General features: G+C 45.1%; 6 protein-coding genes across 9 annotated transcripts; 3 read left to right on the top strand and 3 right to left on the bottom strand.

Annotated features, from left to right (window-relative positions):
• Nucleotides 1-1,770: 1,770 nt before the first annotated feature.
• LOC9657886 (NADH dehydrogenase [ubiquinone] 1 alpha subcomplex assembly factor 3) lies at nucleotides 1,771-3,534 on the bottom strand. The gene is made up of 7 exons (XM_002961534.2): nucleotides 3,426-3,534; nucleotides 3,287-3,364; nucleotides 2,755-2,871; nucleotides 2,658-2,692; nucleotides 2,496-2,596; nucleotides 2,301-2,435; nucleotides 1,771-2,194 (listed from the first exon to the last, which is right to left on the bottom strand). Exons 1-6 carry the CDS (start codon nucleotides 3,503-3,505, stop codon nucleotides 2,331-2,333), a joined length of 516 nt encoding a protein of 171 aa, XP_002961580.2. The 5' UTR covers nucleotides 3,506-3,534; the 3' UTR covers nucleotides 1,771-2,194; nucleotides 2,301-2,330.
• LOC112349057 (protein phosphatase 1 regulatory subunit INH3-like) lies at nucleotides 3,390-4,020 on the bottom strand. Its single transcript, XM_024682704.1, has one exon. The coding sequence runs from the start codon at nucleotides 3,932-3,934 to the stop codon at nucleotides 3,575-3,577; it is 360 nt and encodes a 119-aa protein (XP_024538472.1). The 5' UTR covers nucleotides 3,935-4,020; the 3' UTR covers nucleotides 3,390-3,574.
• A 32-nt stretch (nucleotides 4,021-4,052) lies between these two features.
• On the bottom strand, nucleotides 4,053-7,432 carry LOC9630513 (exportin-2). Of its 3 annotated transcripts, XR_002993266.1 has the most exons (4): nucleotides 6,305-7,432; nucleotides 4,399-6,234; nucleotides 4,286-4,337; nucleotides 4,053-4,239 (listed from the first exon to the last, which is right to left on the bottom strand). XR_002993266.1 is itself a non-coding variant. In XM_002961533.2 (3 exons), exons 1-2 carry the CDS (start codon nucleotides 7,347-7,349, stop codon nucleotides 4,412-4,414), a joined length of 2,868 nt encoding a protein of 955 aa, XP_002961579.1. In that variant the 5' UTR covers nucleotides 7,350-7,432; the 3' UTR covers nucleotides 4,053-4,337; nucleotides 4,399-4,411. The 3 variants fall into 3 exon arrangements, 2 of the variants coding, with proteins under 2 accessions (XP_002961579.1, XP_024538458.1); XM_002961533.2 differs by having other exon boundaries at nucleotides 4,053-4,337; XM_024682690.1 differs by lacking the exon at nucleotides 4,286-4,337 and having other exon boundaries at nucleotides 4,053-4,242; nucleotides 4,407-6,234.
• An 822-nt stretch (nucleotides 7,433-8,254) lies between these two features.
• Nucleotides 8,255-10,051, top strand: LOC9630512 (heat shock 70 kDa protein 12A). The gene has a single exon (XM_002962025.1). It carries the CDS (start codon nucleotides 8,255-8,257, stop codon nucleotides 10,049-10,051), a length of 1,797 nt encoding a protein of 598 aa, XP_002962071.1.
• A 2,904-nt stretch (nucleotides 10,052-12,955) lies between these two features.
• On the top strand, nucleotides 12,956-14,301 carry LOC9630511 (small GTPase LIP1). 2 transcript variants are annotated; one of them, XM_002962024.2, is made up of 6 exons: nucleotides 12,956-13,094; nucleotides 13,159-13,250; nucleotides 13,312-13,438; nucleotides 13,499-13,797; nucleotides 13,964-14,017; nucleotides 14,077-14,301. In XM_002962024.2, exons 1-6 carry the CDS (start codon nucleotides 13,022-13,024, stop codon nucleotides 14,230-14,232), a joined length of 801 nt encoding a protein of 266 aa, XP_002962070.1. In that variant the 5' UTR covers nucleotides 12,956-13,021; the 3' UTR covers nucleotides 14,233-14,301. The 2 variants fall into 2 exon arrangements, with proteins under 2 accessions (XP_002962070.1, XP_024542780.1); XM_024687012.1 differs by having other exon boundaries at nucleotides 12,983-13,094; nucleotides 13,528-13,797.
• Nucleotides 14,302-15,934: 1,633 nt separating this feature from the next.
• On the top strand, nucleotides 15,935-17,068 carry LOC9630510. Its single transcript, XM_002962023.2, has one exon. It carries the CDS (start codon nucleotides 15,935-15,937, stop codon nucleotides 17,012-17,014), a length of 1,080 nt encoding a protein of 359 aa, XP_002962069.1. The 3' UTR covers nucleotides 17,015-17,068.
• Nucleotides 17,069-17,115: the final 47 nt, after the last annotated feature.

Below are 17,115 nucleotides of genomic sequence, written 5' to 3'. Positions count from 1 at the left end.
GCTTTCACACACACACACACACACACACACACACAGACTATACACACTGGAGCACGCCAATCTTTTGGGTTTTTTTCTGGGCTCGTGCATTCAATCCTCACACCAGCAATTGTGGGTCCAAACCCATCCGACCACCCAACAAACATTGCCATTGCTCCCTCCAAACATTTCGGCACTTGCCCAAAGACCAACACCCAATTTCTCCTCTCGGAGAAAATGAAAGAGTGAGAGAGTGAATGATTCTGGAGGACTTCTCCCTTCCTATATAGCCCGTCTATAATGCGCCTCACATAAACAACACACACTACAATGGAGAGCGAGAATCTTCGCGTAGAATAAGAGAATATAAATTAGTCTTGTAATGCAAAAGGCTGCCGTGTTGACCAAATGAAAACTGCATCTCCCCTTTCCTTGTAAAGGTGGCGCACTTTACTTGTATGTTCCACTTAGCCGGAGACTGGAACTTGAAAACGAAAGAGGAGAGATCTATATGCGATCTCGTGGTGAAAGCCTTTGGAAGCCCGCATTTGCCCGAAGGTGGCAACATTCTTTTGTACGATGTGGAAAGACAAGAGGCTTGATTCTTTTTTGGGTGGGTGTTTCTCTCAGCGCTCGCCAGTTGTCAAGCAACAACAACAAAGTCTCGCCAAATCCTTGCACTTGCTGTTGCTGTTGGATCAAAGGTTTCTTCGCTGGCTCGGCAGAATGAAGTGCCTTGGCATGTTGGTAGAACCTCTAATACGACTAAAAACTTTATCTCTCTCCCCTAAAGCCATCTGTACAATGGGGGCAATTGTTTGCACTCGAGATGCAAGGATCAGGCCCAATTGGAGTAGAATCTAATCTGCCCGTGTCACCGCCGTAACACTGGCTTGGTCTCTACACTTTGATGTGTCAACAAAACTCTATCCACTTTTGCCTCGTCTGCCTCAATAGCACATGCACAAGATATATGAGTGATGATGATGGACAACAACAAACGAAGTGGAAAAAAAGTAAAAACAAGCCTCCCACGGTTGCTTCGCACCAGAGGCAAGCTACTGCAGAGCAGCACACCTCGTGTCAAACGCGCGAATATTCGCCGCGGCGCAGGGAATATTCTACACGGCATCATATGAAATATTCCGCACGTCGTTTCGCACACAGTTGGCGGCCGTGACGGGCCGACGGGCGTGGCCCGTCCACTCCCGTGCGCCCGTGAGGGAGGCCTGCCGTGCACGCCAAGTGAAGGGTGGCGTCACGGATGACGGTGGACATGTCACGGATGACGCCCGGGCTTTGTTTGGTGGCGGGCCCGGGAAAATCCACATCTTTTCTGTGGCCCATTTTTTCTCCTCTTACTCCATTTTTATTTTGATTGGGAAACGGTGGCCATTTCTCACCTATGATGGCCCAATTATCAAATTGTCGCTCAACCCCGTTCCGGCCACTCGTCCGCTCACTCACGACCAATGCGAGAGCCAAAAAAGAAAAAACACTTTGATTCTGACAAAAGGAGAAAAAAAGAGGAAAAAAGAATGGAAAGAAAATCCGGTTGTGTCCGCTATAATGCGTACCATGCATGCGCACGATAATTTATATGTGGACCGCATATCATATACTTTTTACATGGTTTGTGCAACCGAGGGGGACAATGCAAATGTGTGCGATTCTTTCTTTCTTTCTTCGCATTCACACCAAAGAATGATACCCTTGATGACCGTCTCTCGTCTTGTGGCTGACGTATCGTATTTGCCCCGGTAGATCTTTTGGGGAATGCTGGTACGAATGTTTTGCCTTTAAAGCCAAGACGTTGCAAATGCCCAACCAGTTTAATTACTAGACTTTAAACCTTAACTTAGAGCTCAGGATTTCGATTTCCATCTCTTTGTTTGTTTTGTTTTGTTTTGTCCAAAGCAACGGCGGCAACCTCAGTTAGATTGCGTGAAGACTTTGTAACGTGTTCCACTCTCGCTGAGAATTAAGTATTCCCGGGGGATATTCTCCCTGTCGCGCCCCAGGGCGACAAGCCAACGCCATCCCAGCACCAGTCAACGCACCAGTCCACCGTACGTGGCTTGTTCCTTGTTTTCTTTTCGTTTTGCCCATTCTCCTTTCGCTCGAGACGAACGCGTCGGGCCAGTTTATATTGTAACTTAAGCTTTCTTCCTCCATTTTTTTTGCATTCTCTCTCCTTTTCTCCACCGTTTTGGCACTGCAGAGTTGACGAGTGTGCAAAAGGCAGGAGAAAAAAAAAATTCGATTCTCTGGTACTGACTGAATCCTTGAAGTGATTGATGGATTGGATCGAGCAAACGCACCTTTTGGCGACGAAGGAGTGTGTCATGTTCTTAGAAAGGATGGGTGCGCTCGGGTTCTTTGCCGCAAGGCAGCATTGCGGCCACTACGTCGCGGCACTCGACGTTCATGAAATTGAATGCGATGGCAGCATGCCTCTGTTTGAAGGGAGAAAAACTTTGCGAGTGAGGACAAAATGGAATTGTTACGAGACGTACCGAATCGACGGATTCGATCTTGATATTTCTGGATTTAAGAAACTCCTTCACTTCTTTGCTGGGAAACTTCGTCGTGTTCCCGGTTCCGAGCACCAAGATCTCTGTGGAGATGGAGAAAACATTAGAGAAGTTTGCGAGAGCTGGAGTGTTTCAGTGGAGAACCTGGAGTTGGAGTCAGTAGATCAACAATCGCCAAGCTGCAAAGACGATCGTTTCAGTTTAGAGAAACTAGCACGAAGGAAAAGAAAGGAAAACAGACCTTTCGGGGGTGATTTCTTCAAACGTTTTCGGAGTCCATGACAGGACAAACTTGCTAAGGCATATGATTGAATCGAAATATTCGACCTGATCCACCGAGAAGCTTTCCTCACTTAGTCTGCACAGAAGTGAGAAAGATTAACATAAAGAAAAAACACCATAGAAAAAAGAAGAGCTTAAAGTTCTCAAACTTCTCAAAAATCGCAAGAGAAACAAAGAAAACGAAGTTGAATCTAGAAGAAAGAAATAAAAAGAGCTCAAGTTCTCAAACTTCTCAAAAAGCGCAGGAGAAACAAAGAAACACAGAAGTTCTCAAAGCAAAAAATCTAGAAGAAGGAAAACAAAAGAGCTCGAGTTCTCAAACTTCTCATAAAACGCAAGAGAAACAAATAAACACAGAAGTTCTCAAAGCAAAAAATATAGAAGAAGGAAAACAAGGGCTCAAGTTTTTTCTTAAAAAACTCAAGAGAAACAAAGAACCTCAAGCAAAAGAAAGAAACCAATGGAGTTTCCGTAAAAAAAAGAGAACTTACGCATCCACGGCGACGCGCCCCGAGCTCTCTTTCATTTTGCCAAACAGATCAAAGTCGTGAATAGAGGTCGTATTGCCCCTGATAAACCCTAGCTTCCATCAGCAACGAAGAATCGATCGATCGAAATGGATCACATTACCTCCTGTGATGCGCGCTGCCGATCCCGGCCGCGCCTCTCGCAAAATGCGCTACCCGGGCGCGCGCCAGCGCCATCGCCATCACCAGAAACCTTGGCGTCAAGAAGCACGAGGACCGTTGGATTCGAAACAACCGACGGCCGAGACTAGCTTATTTCTTACAACACTCGTGGTGTTCATGGTGTTTGGAAGAGGACGATCCATCCATTCTCGAGCTCTTCCGTTCCAATTTCTCCTTCTTCTTCATCTTCTTCTTCTCATCGCCCGGATCGCCATCGTCTTCGCTGCTGCTGCTGTCCGTGAATTCCTCCTCCTTGTGGAAAATGCAGCAAATCTTGGAGCTCTTCTTGTCCAAGAACTCGTTGTCGACAGTGTCCGCCTTCCAACTCACCTTCTTCTTGCGCCGCGGCGCCAGGCGCAGCGTCAGCCTCTCCGGTTGCCGCGGCTGTTGCAGCGTCACCGTCGTCGTCGCTGTCGCGCTCGATGACGATGCCGCGCCATTGCTCGCCATCGAAATCCAACCTCCCCCGTCGCGAGAATTGGGATCCCACCACTGAAGAACCCTAAAACATTAAACTCGATTCAAAGAACCCTAAAACTTAAAACTCGAGCGACAAATAATATTCGAACGATTTAAAATTTGGTCTTTCTTTCCATTCATTCCAAACAAACTCATCCGATCAAAATGACAAGAAGCTCGATCCAAATCACAGGAAGCTCGACTCGATCGATGGAAACAGACGACTCACTCCGATCCAAACGCCAAGAAGCTCGAAGAACAATCCCCACTCAAGCAACAATTCGAAGAACCGATACCTGCGAGAGACAAAACGATGACGAGAACGCTAAGATCTTCGAGTACCTGGAGTTCTAGACGATTGTAGCTGGCAATTCCACTAGCAACAACTCGCTACCTGCGAGAGAGAAAAACGATGACGAGAACGAGAACTAAAATACCAAAGATCTTTCGAGTACCTCGTTTCGAGTTCTAGACGATTGTAGTCCGGTACGCGTTACACATCTGGCGTAGCGCTTCCTGGTTGCCTGCGTCGAGATGCTGCTGGATCACTCCCGGGAATTTGCCCGGGTACTGCATCGAGAGCCTGTTGAGCGAGTGGCAAAGGTACTCCTTGGCGTCCTTGATCTCCTTGAGAGGATCATCGTCCTTCTTCCCAGCGTGGTGGAGCTGCGCGTAGACTCCACCATACCCGGTCACCTGGTCCAGCTCCGGAACATCGGTTTCTTCCGCCACTCTTTCCTCCTCTGGCCTCACCAGCAACACCACCACGTTGTTGAGGAGCTTCCCCCAGAGCTGATCCTCCGCGAGCAGTAGAGCCGACTCGCACAAAAGCCTCGTCGATGCCACGGCGCACAGCTTCGTCTCGATGCTTCCAGAGATGGAACTCAGCGTCGGGATCCAAAACTGCTGCAGCACGTCCATGAAGAGCCGCGGCTGCGTCGGGCTCACTTTGTTCACCGAGTCGACCAGCACCGCTTGGCCGTGCTTCACCGTGAAGAGCGACATGAAGAGCACCAGCAGCTTGAGGAACTTGACGGTGCGGTGCTCTCCCATGAGCCGGGAGAAGAAGGCCGTCCATAGATGCGGGACGATCGGCATGAGCAAGTCCTGGCTGAGGCTCTCCACCATCGCGTTGGCGATGTAAAATGCGTAGTCCTCCGTGCTCTTCCGGGACACCAGCCTACTGAAAACGTTGTAGACCTCCTGCAGTTGGTTTCCCTGTGCTATCTCCCGAGGTGCTTTGAGCAGGAAGGCCTGGAGAAGCCGGATGATGGCAGGAACGTTGGCCGACTTCTGCCAGAATCTCTGGTCGATCAGCACCGGAAAAATCACCAGGTACTCCCTGGGAATAGGCTGGCCCCTCGACTCGATCAGCTGTGCAAGTATCTGAAACGCGTACGGCTGGAACTCGGCAACGTCGTTCTGGAGGATGAACTGAAACACCGGAAACAGCTTCCCTTCGAAGGCCATCACCACTTCTTGGTCCCGTTCACAAGCCTTCCTCACGAGCACGGACACCGACTCAAAGATGTAATGGTTGAACGTCGGATTGGTCGGGTTCCTGCATACCTTGCCGAGAATCCCCACGAGGTCGTCCAAGTATTTCACGGACATCGGGCCAACCTCCGCCACGGAGAGAACTCTCATGATGCACTTCATCACGTAGGGATTCTCCTGAGAGTCTGGGAATTGCAAGGCACTGAGCGCGTTGGCCAGGAGCTGGCTCTGAAAAGGAGCGAGGTCTGCCGAAGAATAGCGTGGCACTCCTCCGTCTCTGACCAGTAGCAGCTTTTCCACACACCCAGCAGCATACGAGTGCACCACGTTGGTTGAGCTGATCAAGAGCTGGATGATCTGCGGCATCAGTTCCAAGACTACCGGTTTCGGCACGGCGCTCCTGAAGGTCGTGATGAACTTGAGCGCATCAGCCACGAGGATATCGGTTGAGCCTCGAAGCTCGGGGTTGATTTGCGACGCAAGGAACTGCTCTACGTTGACAAGATCGGTTGTCACAGCTCCAGTCAAAGGCTGCTTCTGTGCCAAGGCGACGATCAAGTAGATGGCCGTATCCTTGTCTTTCCAGTTCCCTGTCGGATTTGCAGAGTAACTCGCACCTAGCTGTCCTAAGTAGCCGGAAACCAAACCAGTAACTTGGTCCCTGTACCGCAGCATAAGCCCCTTCACAAGCTCGCAAGCTATACGCCTTCTGGTATCCGTGTCACTTCCCTCGATGTCTCTTCTTATGTACTCCAGAGGATTCAATTCGAAAAGCTCCTCATCTTCCGCTCTAACTGTAAAGCAGCAGAGAAACGTGAGCTCGACATGAAGAAAAAAATAAAACTAAGAGAGAAATATACTTACTTCTAACGTTTGGGATGGCGATACTTTCGCAAATCTGTCTCAGGGTGTCCGCACCGCTAAAGAGCGCATGATGCACGCTCTTACTGACCGTCGTCAAGAACTTCATAGCCGACATTGCCAGTCGGTCGTGCGCTGGCTGCAGCGACGTAGACATCAACAGGTTCCAGACATCCGTCGCAAATCTCTGGAGATAGTCTCTAAACTCCTCCTCGTTCTTCTCCATGTAAAGGTTTATGTTCTCGCAAACGGCAGTCTTGAGCTGATCCACGACGCTCTCCTTCTCGGCATCCCTCTCCGCCAGAGCCGGGTTGGAGTACATGAGATAGTACTGAAACTGGTCCATCCACTCTCTCATGTGGTTCTCGAAAAACTCCGGGAGCTCCTGCGAGTTGAGCGAGTAGAAGATCCGGCAGCACAGCCTCTGGCACTCGAACAGCGGCCGGAGCGTCGCAGGATCCTGCGTAGCCTTGATCTGTTCCCCGGTCTTGGTGAAAATCTCCAGCAGCGGCGCGGCAAAACCATCCAGGCAGTACTTGAGATCGGTGTAGAGCTCCACGCTCTTGTATCCATATCTAAACTTCTTGAAGATGGAGTTGAGAGCTTGCAAGATCCCGTTGATGGTAGCGTAGCTTGTCGAAGTTGACAAACTCCCAACAAGCTCCGGGAGGAGCCCCTTCCAGTTGCTCGGGAAATCATGGCTGCTGATGATCGCGAGAGCTTCGCTCAGCTGGCTCTGGATCTTGGGCGACGAGCTGAGCATCAGCCTGACCACGTACCCCTTGATCTGCTCCTTCTCGCTGTCCTGGATCCGCAAATTCGCCTCCAACTCGCCGGGATTCCATCGGAACTTGACATGGTTCTTGAAATGCACGGCCGCCGCTTGCCGCACCTGATCGTCCACCGCCGCCTCGCCAAGAAGCTGGAGAACAGCGACGCCATAGCCGGGCTGGGCCGAGGCGTTGGCGAGATAGAGCTCCGCCTTCTTTCTTGGCTCTGGATCCGGCGCTAGAGTATAGAGAAAGGCCTCAGAGAGATTTACCGCCATGGAGTCGGCGAACGCCGCATAAGCGCCAGAATCCCTCCTCGCCGCTCCTCGCAAAACCCTACACAGCCTTGGATAAACCCTAATCTAGCAAACAAAGAAGAGCGCTTTATATTAGAACCTACTCACTGGCGAGTCCCTTGTACAGGAATGGTGACGATGGGATTTGGTTTGTCGAATTTACAGTGATGTTGCTTAGAGAAGTATCCTCGTCGAATCAAAAGGATGAAAACACACCCAAAAAAAAGACAGCGAGAATTTGGAAGAACAAAATAATTCTCAATTGCTTCCATATCAAAGATGTTCTTCACTGAACTTGATCTCCTCGGGACTTCCTATGTCGGAAACTTACCATGGATTCGAGCAGTATGTTTCCTTCTCGAAATCTATAAGTTTTCTATATAGCTCTCGAAAGGTTTTGATGGTTTTGATGGTTTGTTTTCTCTTTCCAGGCAGCCTTCATAGTTAAAACTTTTGTGTACCATTTCTCTCCAGAAGAAATTCTTGAGCTGGGGATTAAAAGTATCTTTTCATCCACAGTGAGGATCGATCGTGATCCTTGTCACGAGATAAGAATTCTTGCAAACGCTTGATGGTGGAAGTCAGCTGCTTGTCGATGAGAGCTAACTTTGCGACAAAATCTAAAGGTTTGTGCAGGCTTCTTCTCTACAAAGATATATGGCCCGGTGATTCCGAAACCTTTTAAGGAACTCAAGATGGTCGTTTTCAAGCTCTCATGGCTGCGATGAAAAGATCGGCCAGAGCTTTTCCAGAAAACAAATAGGTAGGAAGGAGAGCCTACATTTTTATGTTTTTCAAGAAAGATCATAAGGATCTTAAATTCCTCGACTTGTAATTAATGAGAATCGGCTGATAGTTTCTCGGTGGTGGTAGCGGTGTGTGTGGCTATGGCTTCCAGCTCTCGTTCTTCCCAACCAAAGGTGATAGTGGGCTTAGATTTTGGGACTACATTTTCCGGCTTCTCGTTCGCGCATCGCTCTGATCCGGATGATGTGCAAAGCTTCTACGACTGGCCAGATGCCGGCAGGCCATACTGCAAGACGCAGACCAGCTTGTTCTACTCTCCAGCGGGAGAGCTTCTTGCTTGGGGATGGAGCGCGCTCAAAGCCTACTCGGAAGCTCTCCAGGTTTCCTCCAGCACTGGCCAAGGCGAGGTGGGTCTCCTAGTGTCCAAGTTCAAGCCCATTCTCGAAGATGGCGAGCTCGCGAAGAGTATGCTGGAGGTTCTTCCGGGTTGGGCGACTGCGGAAAAGCTCATAGTGGATTATCTCGGTTGCATCTCCGAGTTTATTGGAGGGCATCTCCGGCAAAAGTATGGCTCGTGCCTGCTCCGAGAAGAGGTTGCCTGGTGTCTCTCCGTGCCTGCGATCTGGAGCGATGCGTCCAAACGCAAGATGGAGATTTATGCAGAGAAGGCAGGGATCGTGAAGGGGAAGCATTGCTCCAGCTCCGAGGCGAGTTCATTCCCTCTCAAGATAGTTCTCGAGCCAGAGGCAGCGTCGTTTTACTGCCAGAAGCAGCTCAAAGACACGGCAATCCTGTGCAATGGTGACAAGTTTCTCACCGTGGATGTTGGTGGTGGGACGATCGACTTGGTGGTGCACGAGAAAGTCGAGGGTGGATCATCATACGAGGTGCGTGAGGTTTCAGCCAGTTCCGGGGAGCTGGGAGGAGGGACGTACGTCGACAAAAACTTCCTGGGCTTGCTCAAAAGAAAGATTGGGTGCTTAGAGAGCTTTGACGATCCAGAGACGCTTCACAAGATCACACGGTGGTGGCTGGGGTCTCTTGGAAAGAGTAGCTTCGATGGAACGGGTTTCAAACTATATGAGCTGCCGCGGAAGCTCTCAAAGGCATGGAAGAAGTTTGATGAGCAGCTGGGATGCGCAGAGGGTCATGACGAGGAGTACTACGAGGAGATCAAGCTCAGCGAAGAAGAGCTGAGGGGCATCTTTGACACCGAGATCGAAAAAGTTGCAGCTCTCATCGACAAGCAGCTCTCTCATTGTCGTGACACGATGATCCAGCACGTCTTTCTGGTTGGCGGATTTGCTGAGAGTCCTTACCTCGTGAAAAAGATCACTGAGAAGTACAACTCGAGTAACGCTGGCGTAACGAGAGAGGTGATCGCTCCTCCATCTCCAGGTGCTGCCATATGCAAAGGCGCAGTGGCACTCGGATTTGGCACCGCTGCCGTTGTCTCGAGAATCTCCAAGAAATGGTATGGCTTGAGGACCGCGCAGAGGTTTCAGGAGGGTGATCGGGAGGAGTACAAGTTCGTGAATGATGAAGGAGCTGATATGTGCGATAAAAAGTTCCAGATATTTGTGAAGAACGGGGAATCTATTGCAGAGGACACATTCGTCTCTGAAAGGAACTTAGGTCCGTCATTCGCGAAGCAGAGATCAATGACGATAGAGTTATTCAGTTCGAGTGGCGAAATTGCTCCAAGCTACGTCACTGATCCGGGCTGCAAGAGGCTGGGGAAGTACATCTTTGACATAAGCGAAAACATGGAGCTTGGGAACAAGCGGAGTGTTTTCGTGTCAATGTATTTTGGAAGGTCGACCATCCAAGTGTTTGCGCAGCGGATCAACTTTGGAAAGAACCGACAGCCTGAGAAGCTCTACTGCGTTGATCTGAGTGGGTCCTCCATAGGCAGGAAGAGGAAATCGAGAATATAGAAAGATGGCCGCATATTATTATGTTAATAATACGGATTTCAGCGCCGCTAAAGAGCGCATGATGCACGCTCTTACTGTGACCGTCGTCAAGAACTTCATAGCCGACATTGCCAGTCGGTCGTGCACCGGCTGCAACGACGTAGACATCAACAGGCTCGAGGCATCCGTAGCAAATCTCTGGAGATAGTCTCATTCTTCTCTTGATGTTCTCGCAAGAGCACTTTATATTAGAGCCTATAGCGTGGCGAGCTATTGTTTCTGGCGAGTCCATTATACAGGAACGATGACGATGGCATTTGGTTTGTCGAATTTACAGGGATGCGTCGAAGAAAAAGTGGAAATCCCTTGGAAGAGAACACACAAAAAGAAAAGAGCGAGAATTTGATCCAAGAGGAAGAACGAAATAATGCTCATACCATCAAGAAAAAAATGTTGATTGCTTGTACTCTATGTCCAGCTTTCCATCCTTTGCTGCCTGGAATGGATAAGAGAATGAAATCCTTTCCTTGTCAACTTTAGAGAATTATAGATTTTGAGAGCTTGAGTTCCAATTATTTAATTAATATATATTATAAAACAAATTGAGATGATATTTATTAAAATAAAAGTAATATTAAATTAAGGAAAAGTATATTAAAAAATTAAGAATTTTCTAAATTGTTACAAAAAAATTTTAATCATAAAAATCTATTACATATTTGATACCAAATGTTTCCTTCTTTATTTAGTTTATTACTATATTTAAAATTAATATAAAAGTATTTTGTTCAAAAAGTTTACAAATCTAGTAAAGCTAATAAGTAAGAATCAATATATCATCATTAAAATAATGTTGAAATAAATTTAACATAATATAAAAAATTATAAAATATTTAATATCAATCAAATAAAACTTAAATTTTATTTTAAAATATAGGTGATTACTATAGTGTTATATATATATATATATACATATATATATACGTCTGTATGTATGTATATAGTTAATTAATTTATTTTGATTGACATTAAAAATTAACATATTTAAATAGGAAGATATCAAAATAATTATTTAAAATTGGTCTTTATTTTAAGGGGTTAATGTATTAGTCTCAAAAAAAATTGTCTTTACAACCTTTTGATTGTAAACAAGCTCAAAAATCTTATATGTGACAATCACCTCAAAAAAAAAATTAAAACGTATAAAAAAGGATTATTTTAGGCAAGAACAACATTCAATATTTCATTCTTTAATGCTTGGATTACAATTATGAGCTTAAAATGATTTAAAGAATTGAGTCGCCGCAACATAGTTAAAAGTGTATTACACCATTTTCATGAAATGTCAATATTTGTGAAGTTATACTTTTCACAAATCACACATTTTTTCCAAAGGACCACTCATGCACAAGAAAATAATTAGTTAAAATTATTCTTTATTTTGAGGGGTTAATGTATTTATTTCAAAAAATATAACCTTTACAACCTTTTAATTGTAAACGAACTCAGAAAATCTATATGTAACAATCATTCTAAAAACACTAAATTAAAATTATAAAGAAAGATTATTTTATGCAAAAATAACATTCAATAACTCATTCTTTAGTGTTGAATTACAATCACAAGTTCGAAAAAATTCAAAAAACTAAGCAATTGCAATACAAAAAGTGTATTACATCATTTTCATGAAATGTCAATATTTGTACAGTTGTTTTTTCACATACCACGTAAACCTTTCCAAATGACCACTATTGCACAAAAAATTTATAAATGAAAAGATAAAATAGCACTAAATGCGATTTAAAATATAAAAATTCCATATTTGTGGTTTGCTGTACATCATTGAATTTATTTTATTTTTGTCCACAATAAAGCCCTAAAAAATTAATCTGTTGCAACAAATAGGCAATATTATATCAACAAATAGGTAATATTATATCTATATATGAAAGGTGTTTATAAATTATTTTTAAAAAATTATCTTTATTAAATTTATTTAATAAATATATTTTATTATCTATTAATGGCCCATTGCCCTAGCAAACATTAAGGTTTTTGGCGTCTCTAGTTCTTTACAGTGTTATGCGGTGCCAATAATTTCCTGGTAGAATCGAGCCAATCTTCTAATAAAAAAAAGTTTTGTGCTTCCGTTCCCTTAAAGATTAAAGGACATCCATTTTTTTTAATCAAATTTTTTTTTTAAAAAATGAAATAAACTAAAAATATATAAATTAAATTACAGTGTTCTATAACACAAATGTTAATGCCAATTAACAAAACAATATTAAAAATAAATTTCTAACACTCATCAAATTTAATATAATGACCAATAATTACTACTAATCACATGAATGGAAGCATCTATACCTAATCAATAGTCATTCTAGACTAAATAATAAGACACTATTTTTCTTCACAAAATCAAATGCCCATTCATGTTATTTAATTATTTTTAATTTGTTTTAGTTTATTTCAATTTGTCAAATGCAAATTGCCATATAATATTAGAAGGTATAATTGTAAGAAAGTGATAATTGTTTTTCATCTTTGTTTGGATTACATTGATATACGTCTTTATATAAATTTATATAGTAAAATTTAACTTGGTGGAATTTAGATTGCTGTGAAATTGATTATAAGTTACAATTTTTAATTTAAGAAAATCACATTTTGCATTCACATTATTTTTCGAGTTTTGTATACTTTTTGAACCTATCTAACTTAATCAATTTCCAGCTACAGTTGTTGATTTCTAGCCACAACCAAACCACACTTTTTGTTCTTGGTAACATTAGTGTGTCATCACTTTGGAAACAATTCACTTCAGCAGCTTAATTGAACTTCTACTTGGGATTTGTTTTACATTCGTGTGTCATCACTTTGACAACACTTCAACTTGATAGAAAGTGAAGCTTGCAATGGTTGCATCTATAGAAAGAACTTCGGTTTAGGGTTTTGCCAAAATGCCGCCGAGCTGAGGGAGGAGCAAGTATGTACAGGAGGGCGAAGGAGGAGGCGCTGCCGCCGACAGGCCAGGTGCGCGTCCTCATCGTCGGCGACGCAGGTGAGCTCTGCTCTTGGTTTTCTCGAAATTTCAAGATCACGGCCGAGGGATCTCTCGCCTCTAGGGGTCGGGAAATCCTCGCTCGCGCAGCTGATTGTGGATGGGAGCTGCGGCAAGGACGTCGCGCGGACGATTGGATGCACGGTTCACGTCAAGGTATCGATGTCCATTCTCTCTCTCTCTCTCTCTCTCTCTCTCTCATTACTGCTCTTGGCAGCACATCCAACACACTAGCGAAGGGTCACTGGCAAACAGCTTCCAGGATTTCTTCGTGGAGCTCTGGGACGTCTCGGGGAACGAGTGGTACAAGGATTGCCGCTCTCTCTTCTACTCGCAGATCAATGGTAAGCTTCTTCATCTTTTTTCTCTTCGGTTTTTCTAAGATGGTTCTCTACTGACACCAGGGATCATTTTTGTTCATGACTTGTCTCAGCGAAAGACCAAGAGCAGCCTCCAGAAGTGGGCGAGAGAAGTAGCCTCTCTGGGCCATTTCTCGGCACCGCTGCCATCGTCTGGCATGGGACTCGTCCCAGTGCCGTTCCTGGTGATTGGCAACAAGGCCGACATTGCTCCAAAGGCTGGTGGTAGCAGTGGCAATCTCGTTGACGCTGCAAGGCATTGGGTCGAGAAGCAAGGCCTCCTCTCTCCAACGGACGAGCTTCCCACGTCGGAAACATTCCCTGGAACTCAAGGTCTTCGAGCGGTATGTTTCCTTCTCGAAATCTGTAAGAATTCTCTAAAGTTGACAAGGAAAGGATCTCATTCTCTTATCAGCAGTTGATGAAGTTTGCATCGAATGACTAGTTCTCTTCATAGCTCTCTCGAAAGGTTTTTTTTATGGCTTTGATGGTTTGTTTTTCTCTTTCCAGGCAGCAAAGGACGGAGAACTGGACATGGAAGCAATCGACGATTTTTTCTCGATGGTATCATTCTTCCTCTTGGATCAAATTCTCGCTCTTTTCTTATGTGTGTGTTCTTCCAGTTAATTCGACGACGCTACTTTGGGGAAGGGATTTCCACTTACTTTTCTTCGACGCAAAGCAACATCCCTGTAAATTCGACAAACCAAATGCCATCGTCATCGTTCATGTACAATGGTCTCGCCAGAAGCAATAGCTCGTCGCGCTATAGGCTCTAAAAGCGCTCTTCTTCGGCTATGAAGTTCTTTGACGATAAAAGAAATATGCGGCCATCTTTCTACGTTCTCGATTTCCTCTTCTTACCTTTATCCCTCGTCTCCGTGGTCAGATCAACGCATTAGAGCTTCTCGGGCTGTCGGTTCTTTCCAAAGTTGAGCCGCTGTGCAAGCACTTCGATGCTCAGGAAAGTACTCCGCAGCGCTTACGAGCAATTTCGCAACTCAAACTGAGGGAACTAGTTCCCTTCAGAGACGAAGGTATCCTCTGCAATAGTTCTTCACAAATATCTTGAACCTTTCATTGCACATATCAGCCCCTTCATCATTCACTCCTCCTGATCACCACCTCTGATTCTGAACCCATACCATTTCTTAGAGATTCACGAGACAACGGTAGTAGTGCCAAATCTGAGTATAATTATATGCTTTATTTTATATCTCGACTTTTATTTATTAAAAAAGAAGAATGTGTGGAATGTTTGAAGAAGATGAAGTTACTTTATTATTTGGCATTACTTTATATGCTGGAAGTTTGATTGGAGGAGAGAACTATATGAGAAAAAATAATGGAGAGGTTATAATTAAAATAGTATGGAAAAGATGTTCAAAAAAGAGCATAGTGGAGACGGAGAGCATGGTGTGAGATAGCAAAATTGTTATGAATAATTATGAGAAATAAAAGAGTATTGCTTTGGTGTTTCTCTCTCTCATATCGACATTGTTGGTTCTGTTGCTAGGAACTTAAGTGTGTTTGAGTGTTGCATGGATAGCAAGCTGAACACCTTTGCGATGGACTAGGCATGTCAAGAAGAGAGTTCAATTTTATACCTTCAGTTAGCTTTGGAGGAATGATATTAGGAAAGTTTTTTCTAATGCTATCACATTTCTAGCAACAATTACTTATGAATCTTTGTGATTGAAAGTGAATCTTGGCCTGGAATCATCCTCTTCACCACAGGTCCTCAAGAACAATTGACAACTACCGACAAAGGGCTACTACAAAAGTGACTATACTCTCATGAATGGTATAAGGATTTCTCCTGGCATTACTCGGAGTTAAAAGGATATGGATCCAGCATGTTTGTTCAAACAGTTTTATAAATTTTGCCTTAACAGAGATGCACACACTAATATTCATTATGGCACTTGCTCTGCGACTATGAGGATTTTTCCGATAACGATGGAGGTGCTGAGGAAGCTTGGCCGGAAGGTGTGAGGTGGAGTGGAGATGCAGCAGCAAACAGCAGTAGCATCAGCAGCTCGAGCAGTAGCGGTGCTGGTGGGGATTAGTGGTAAAAGATGATCAGGCTAAAGCTGCCATTGAATAGATTGCACTACGGTTCAATTCGAAAACTCGTCCATCCAGTGAGATCAGTGTAGAACCAAGCTTGCATGGTAGCGTTGATGGTCGAGTAACTTCTCTACGTTGACAACTTTTTGGTCTCACTATAAAATGTCATTATAAGTTATTATAAATTGATTACTAACCAATAATAACCTAAAACTGTAAAATTATATTCAAAGGCATACCTTTCTCTATTTTATTGGATGAGTAAAAAAGAAGACCGTTGGAATGAACATCAAGAACAAAGATACTCTCTGGATTTTTCTTGTCTTAGATTTCTTGGCTCTCCAGGAAAGAAAAGCGCTTGGATATATAGGAAGTGATAATATTCTTGTATTAGCAGCCAGTTGATCGACAATGTGTAACCTGGCCTTGCCTGGAAAGCATCCCCGGGGCTTCCAATCTCTCCAGCAGCTCGATCGCCGCCTGGAATCCCTGGAAAGAAGAAGCGAGCAACATGACGATGGCGATGTCCCAGCTCCTCGGGCGGCACCGCCGCAAACAAAGCCAAGGCTCACAGCCTGCCACTTCGGACGAGCGCTGGGACTGTGGAAGGGCCAGCGATTCAAGCTCTGGCAGCAAAAGTCTGGCCTCCTGGATGGAAGATCCGCGGAGCTCGTCGTCAGTGGCAAGGACCGATTGAATGGAGGTCCGGATGAGCGATTTCTCAAGGCAGAGATGAGTTCCTGGGCTTGGGCTCCAAGGACTTCTTCTCCCAGGGAGGCTGCGATGATGTGGGGACTTGGCAACGAAGTGGAAGCCATCGAGAAATACTCCAAGATCACGGGGAACATCGTCAACCGCGACACAGTGTTCACGATCTACAAGGAGAACGATGAGCTCTACGATTGGCTTGGAGGATTGCCGGACGGTCTTGTGGAGGAAGAAGAAGGAGAAGAAACTCTCAAGAAGAACAGTGGACTTAGTGAGATTCTGGAAGAAGAAAGGAAGAACAGTGGTGGTGATGGGATTTTGGGAGAAGGGAAACTCCTCGCGAAGAACAGCGGTGGTGGTGGCATTTTGGAAGTCAAGTGCCCGCATCGCAAAGTCCTTCCATGCCCGCTCACACTTCCATACTTCTACGTTCCTCAAGCGCAGGGATTGATGGAGATCCTCGACCGGGAGTGGCTCGATTTCTACTTCTGGACGCCGGGCGTGAGCAGCGTGCTGAGGATCAAGAGAGACCGAGACTACTGGGGATTGATCTTCCGGGTGATGAGTGAGTTTTGGTGGTCGAATGTAGTTCCTGCCAGGCAAGAGCGTGAGAGAGGCAGCCCAGAGGCTTTCATGCCCAGCGACACGCATCCTCTCACGCCCGCGGTGATCGAGAGGAGCCAGAAGATTGCGTCGCGGGCGAGAGTTATATGGACGGATTACCGAGGTGGTGGTCGAGAGGAGGACGAAGGGTCTTTCTCTTATACAATTCTTAAAAACTAGTACTGTTCTTCGATTCCTTCGCTAGAAAAATTTCTACGAGCAAAGCTTTGATCAGATAGATGATGATCATCGCAAACATTATCGCGAGAATCTCAAATAAG

This window comes from Selaginella moellendorffii, unplaced genomic scaffold (assembly GCF_000143415.4).
Source record: "Selaginella moellendorffii unplaced genomic scaffold, v1.0 SELMOscaffold_1, whole genome shotgun sequence".
Classification (NCBI taxonomy): Eukaryota; Viridiplantae; Streptophyta; class Lycopodiopsida; order Selaginellales; family Selaginellaceae; genus Selaginella; species Selaginella moellendorffii.
The sequence above is the reverse complement of the archived record's forward strand: the minus strand, read 5'-3'. Positions and strand labels throughout refer to the sequence as shown.

Bases quoted from the DNA above. Each gene is read 5' to 3' on its own strand.
- LOC9657886 (XM_002961534.2), bottom strand. From the start codon at position 3,505: ATGGCGATGGCGCTGGCGCGCGCCCGGGTAGCGCATTTTGCGAGAGGC. The intron at 2,872-3,286 runs GTAAGTTCTCTT...ACTTCTGTGCAG, and splicing joins GGGCGCGTCGCCGTGGATGC to ACTAAGTGAGGAAAGCTTCT. The intron at 2,693-2,754 runs GTCTGTTTTCCT...TCGTCTTTGCAG, and splicing joins GAAGAAATCACCCCCGAAAG to CTTGGCGATTGTTGATCTAC.
- LOC112349057 (XM_024682704.1), bottom strand. From the start codon at position 3,934: ATGGCGAGCAATGGCGCGGCATCGTCATCGAGCGCGACAGCGACGACG.
- LOC9630513 (XM_002961533.2), bottom strand. From the start codon at position 7,349: ATGGCGGTAAATCTCTCTGAGGCCTTTCTCTATACTCTAGCGCCGGAT. The intron at 6,235-6,304 runs GTAAGTATATTT...GCTGCTTTACAG, and splicing joins CGCCATCCCAAACGTTAGAA to TTAGAGCGGAAGATGAGGAG.
- LOC9630512 (XM_002962025.1), top strand. From the start codon at position 8,255: ATGGCTTCCAGCTCTCGTTCTTCCCAACCAAAGGTGATAGTGGGCTTA.
- LOC9630511 (XM_002962024.2), top strand. From the start codon at position 13,022: ATGTACAGGAGGGCGAAGGAGGAGGCGCTGCCGCCGACAGGCCAGGTG. The intron at 13,439-13,498 runs GTAAGCTTCTTC...TACTGACACCAG, and splicing joins CTTCTACTCGCAGATCAATG to GGATCATTTTTGTTCATGAC. The intron at 13,798-13,963 runs GTATGTTTCCTT...TTCTCTTTCCAG, and splicing joins GAACTCAAGGTCTTCGAGCG to GCAGCAAAGGACGGAGAACT.
- LOC9630510 (XM_002962023.2), top strand. From the start codon at position 15,935: ATGTGTAACCTGGCCTTGCCTGGAAAGCATCCCCGGGGCTTCCAATCT.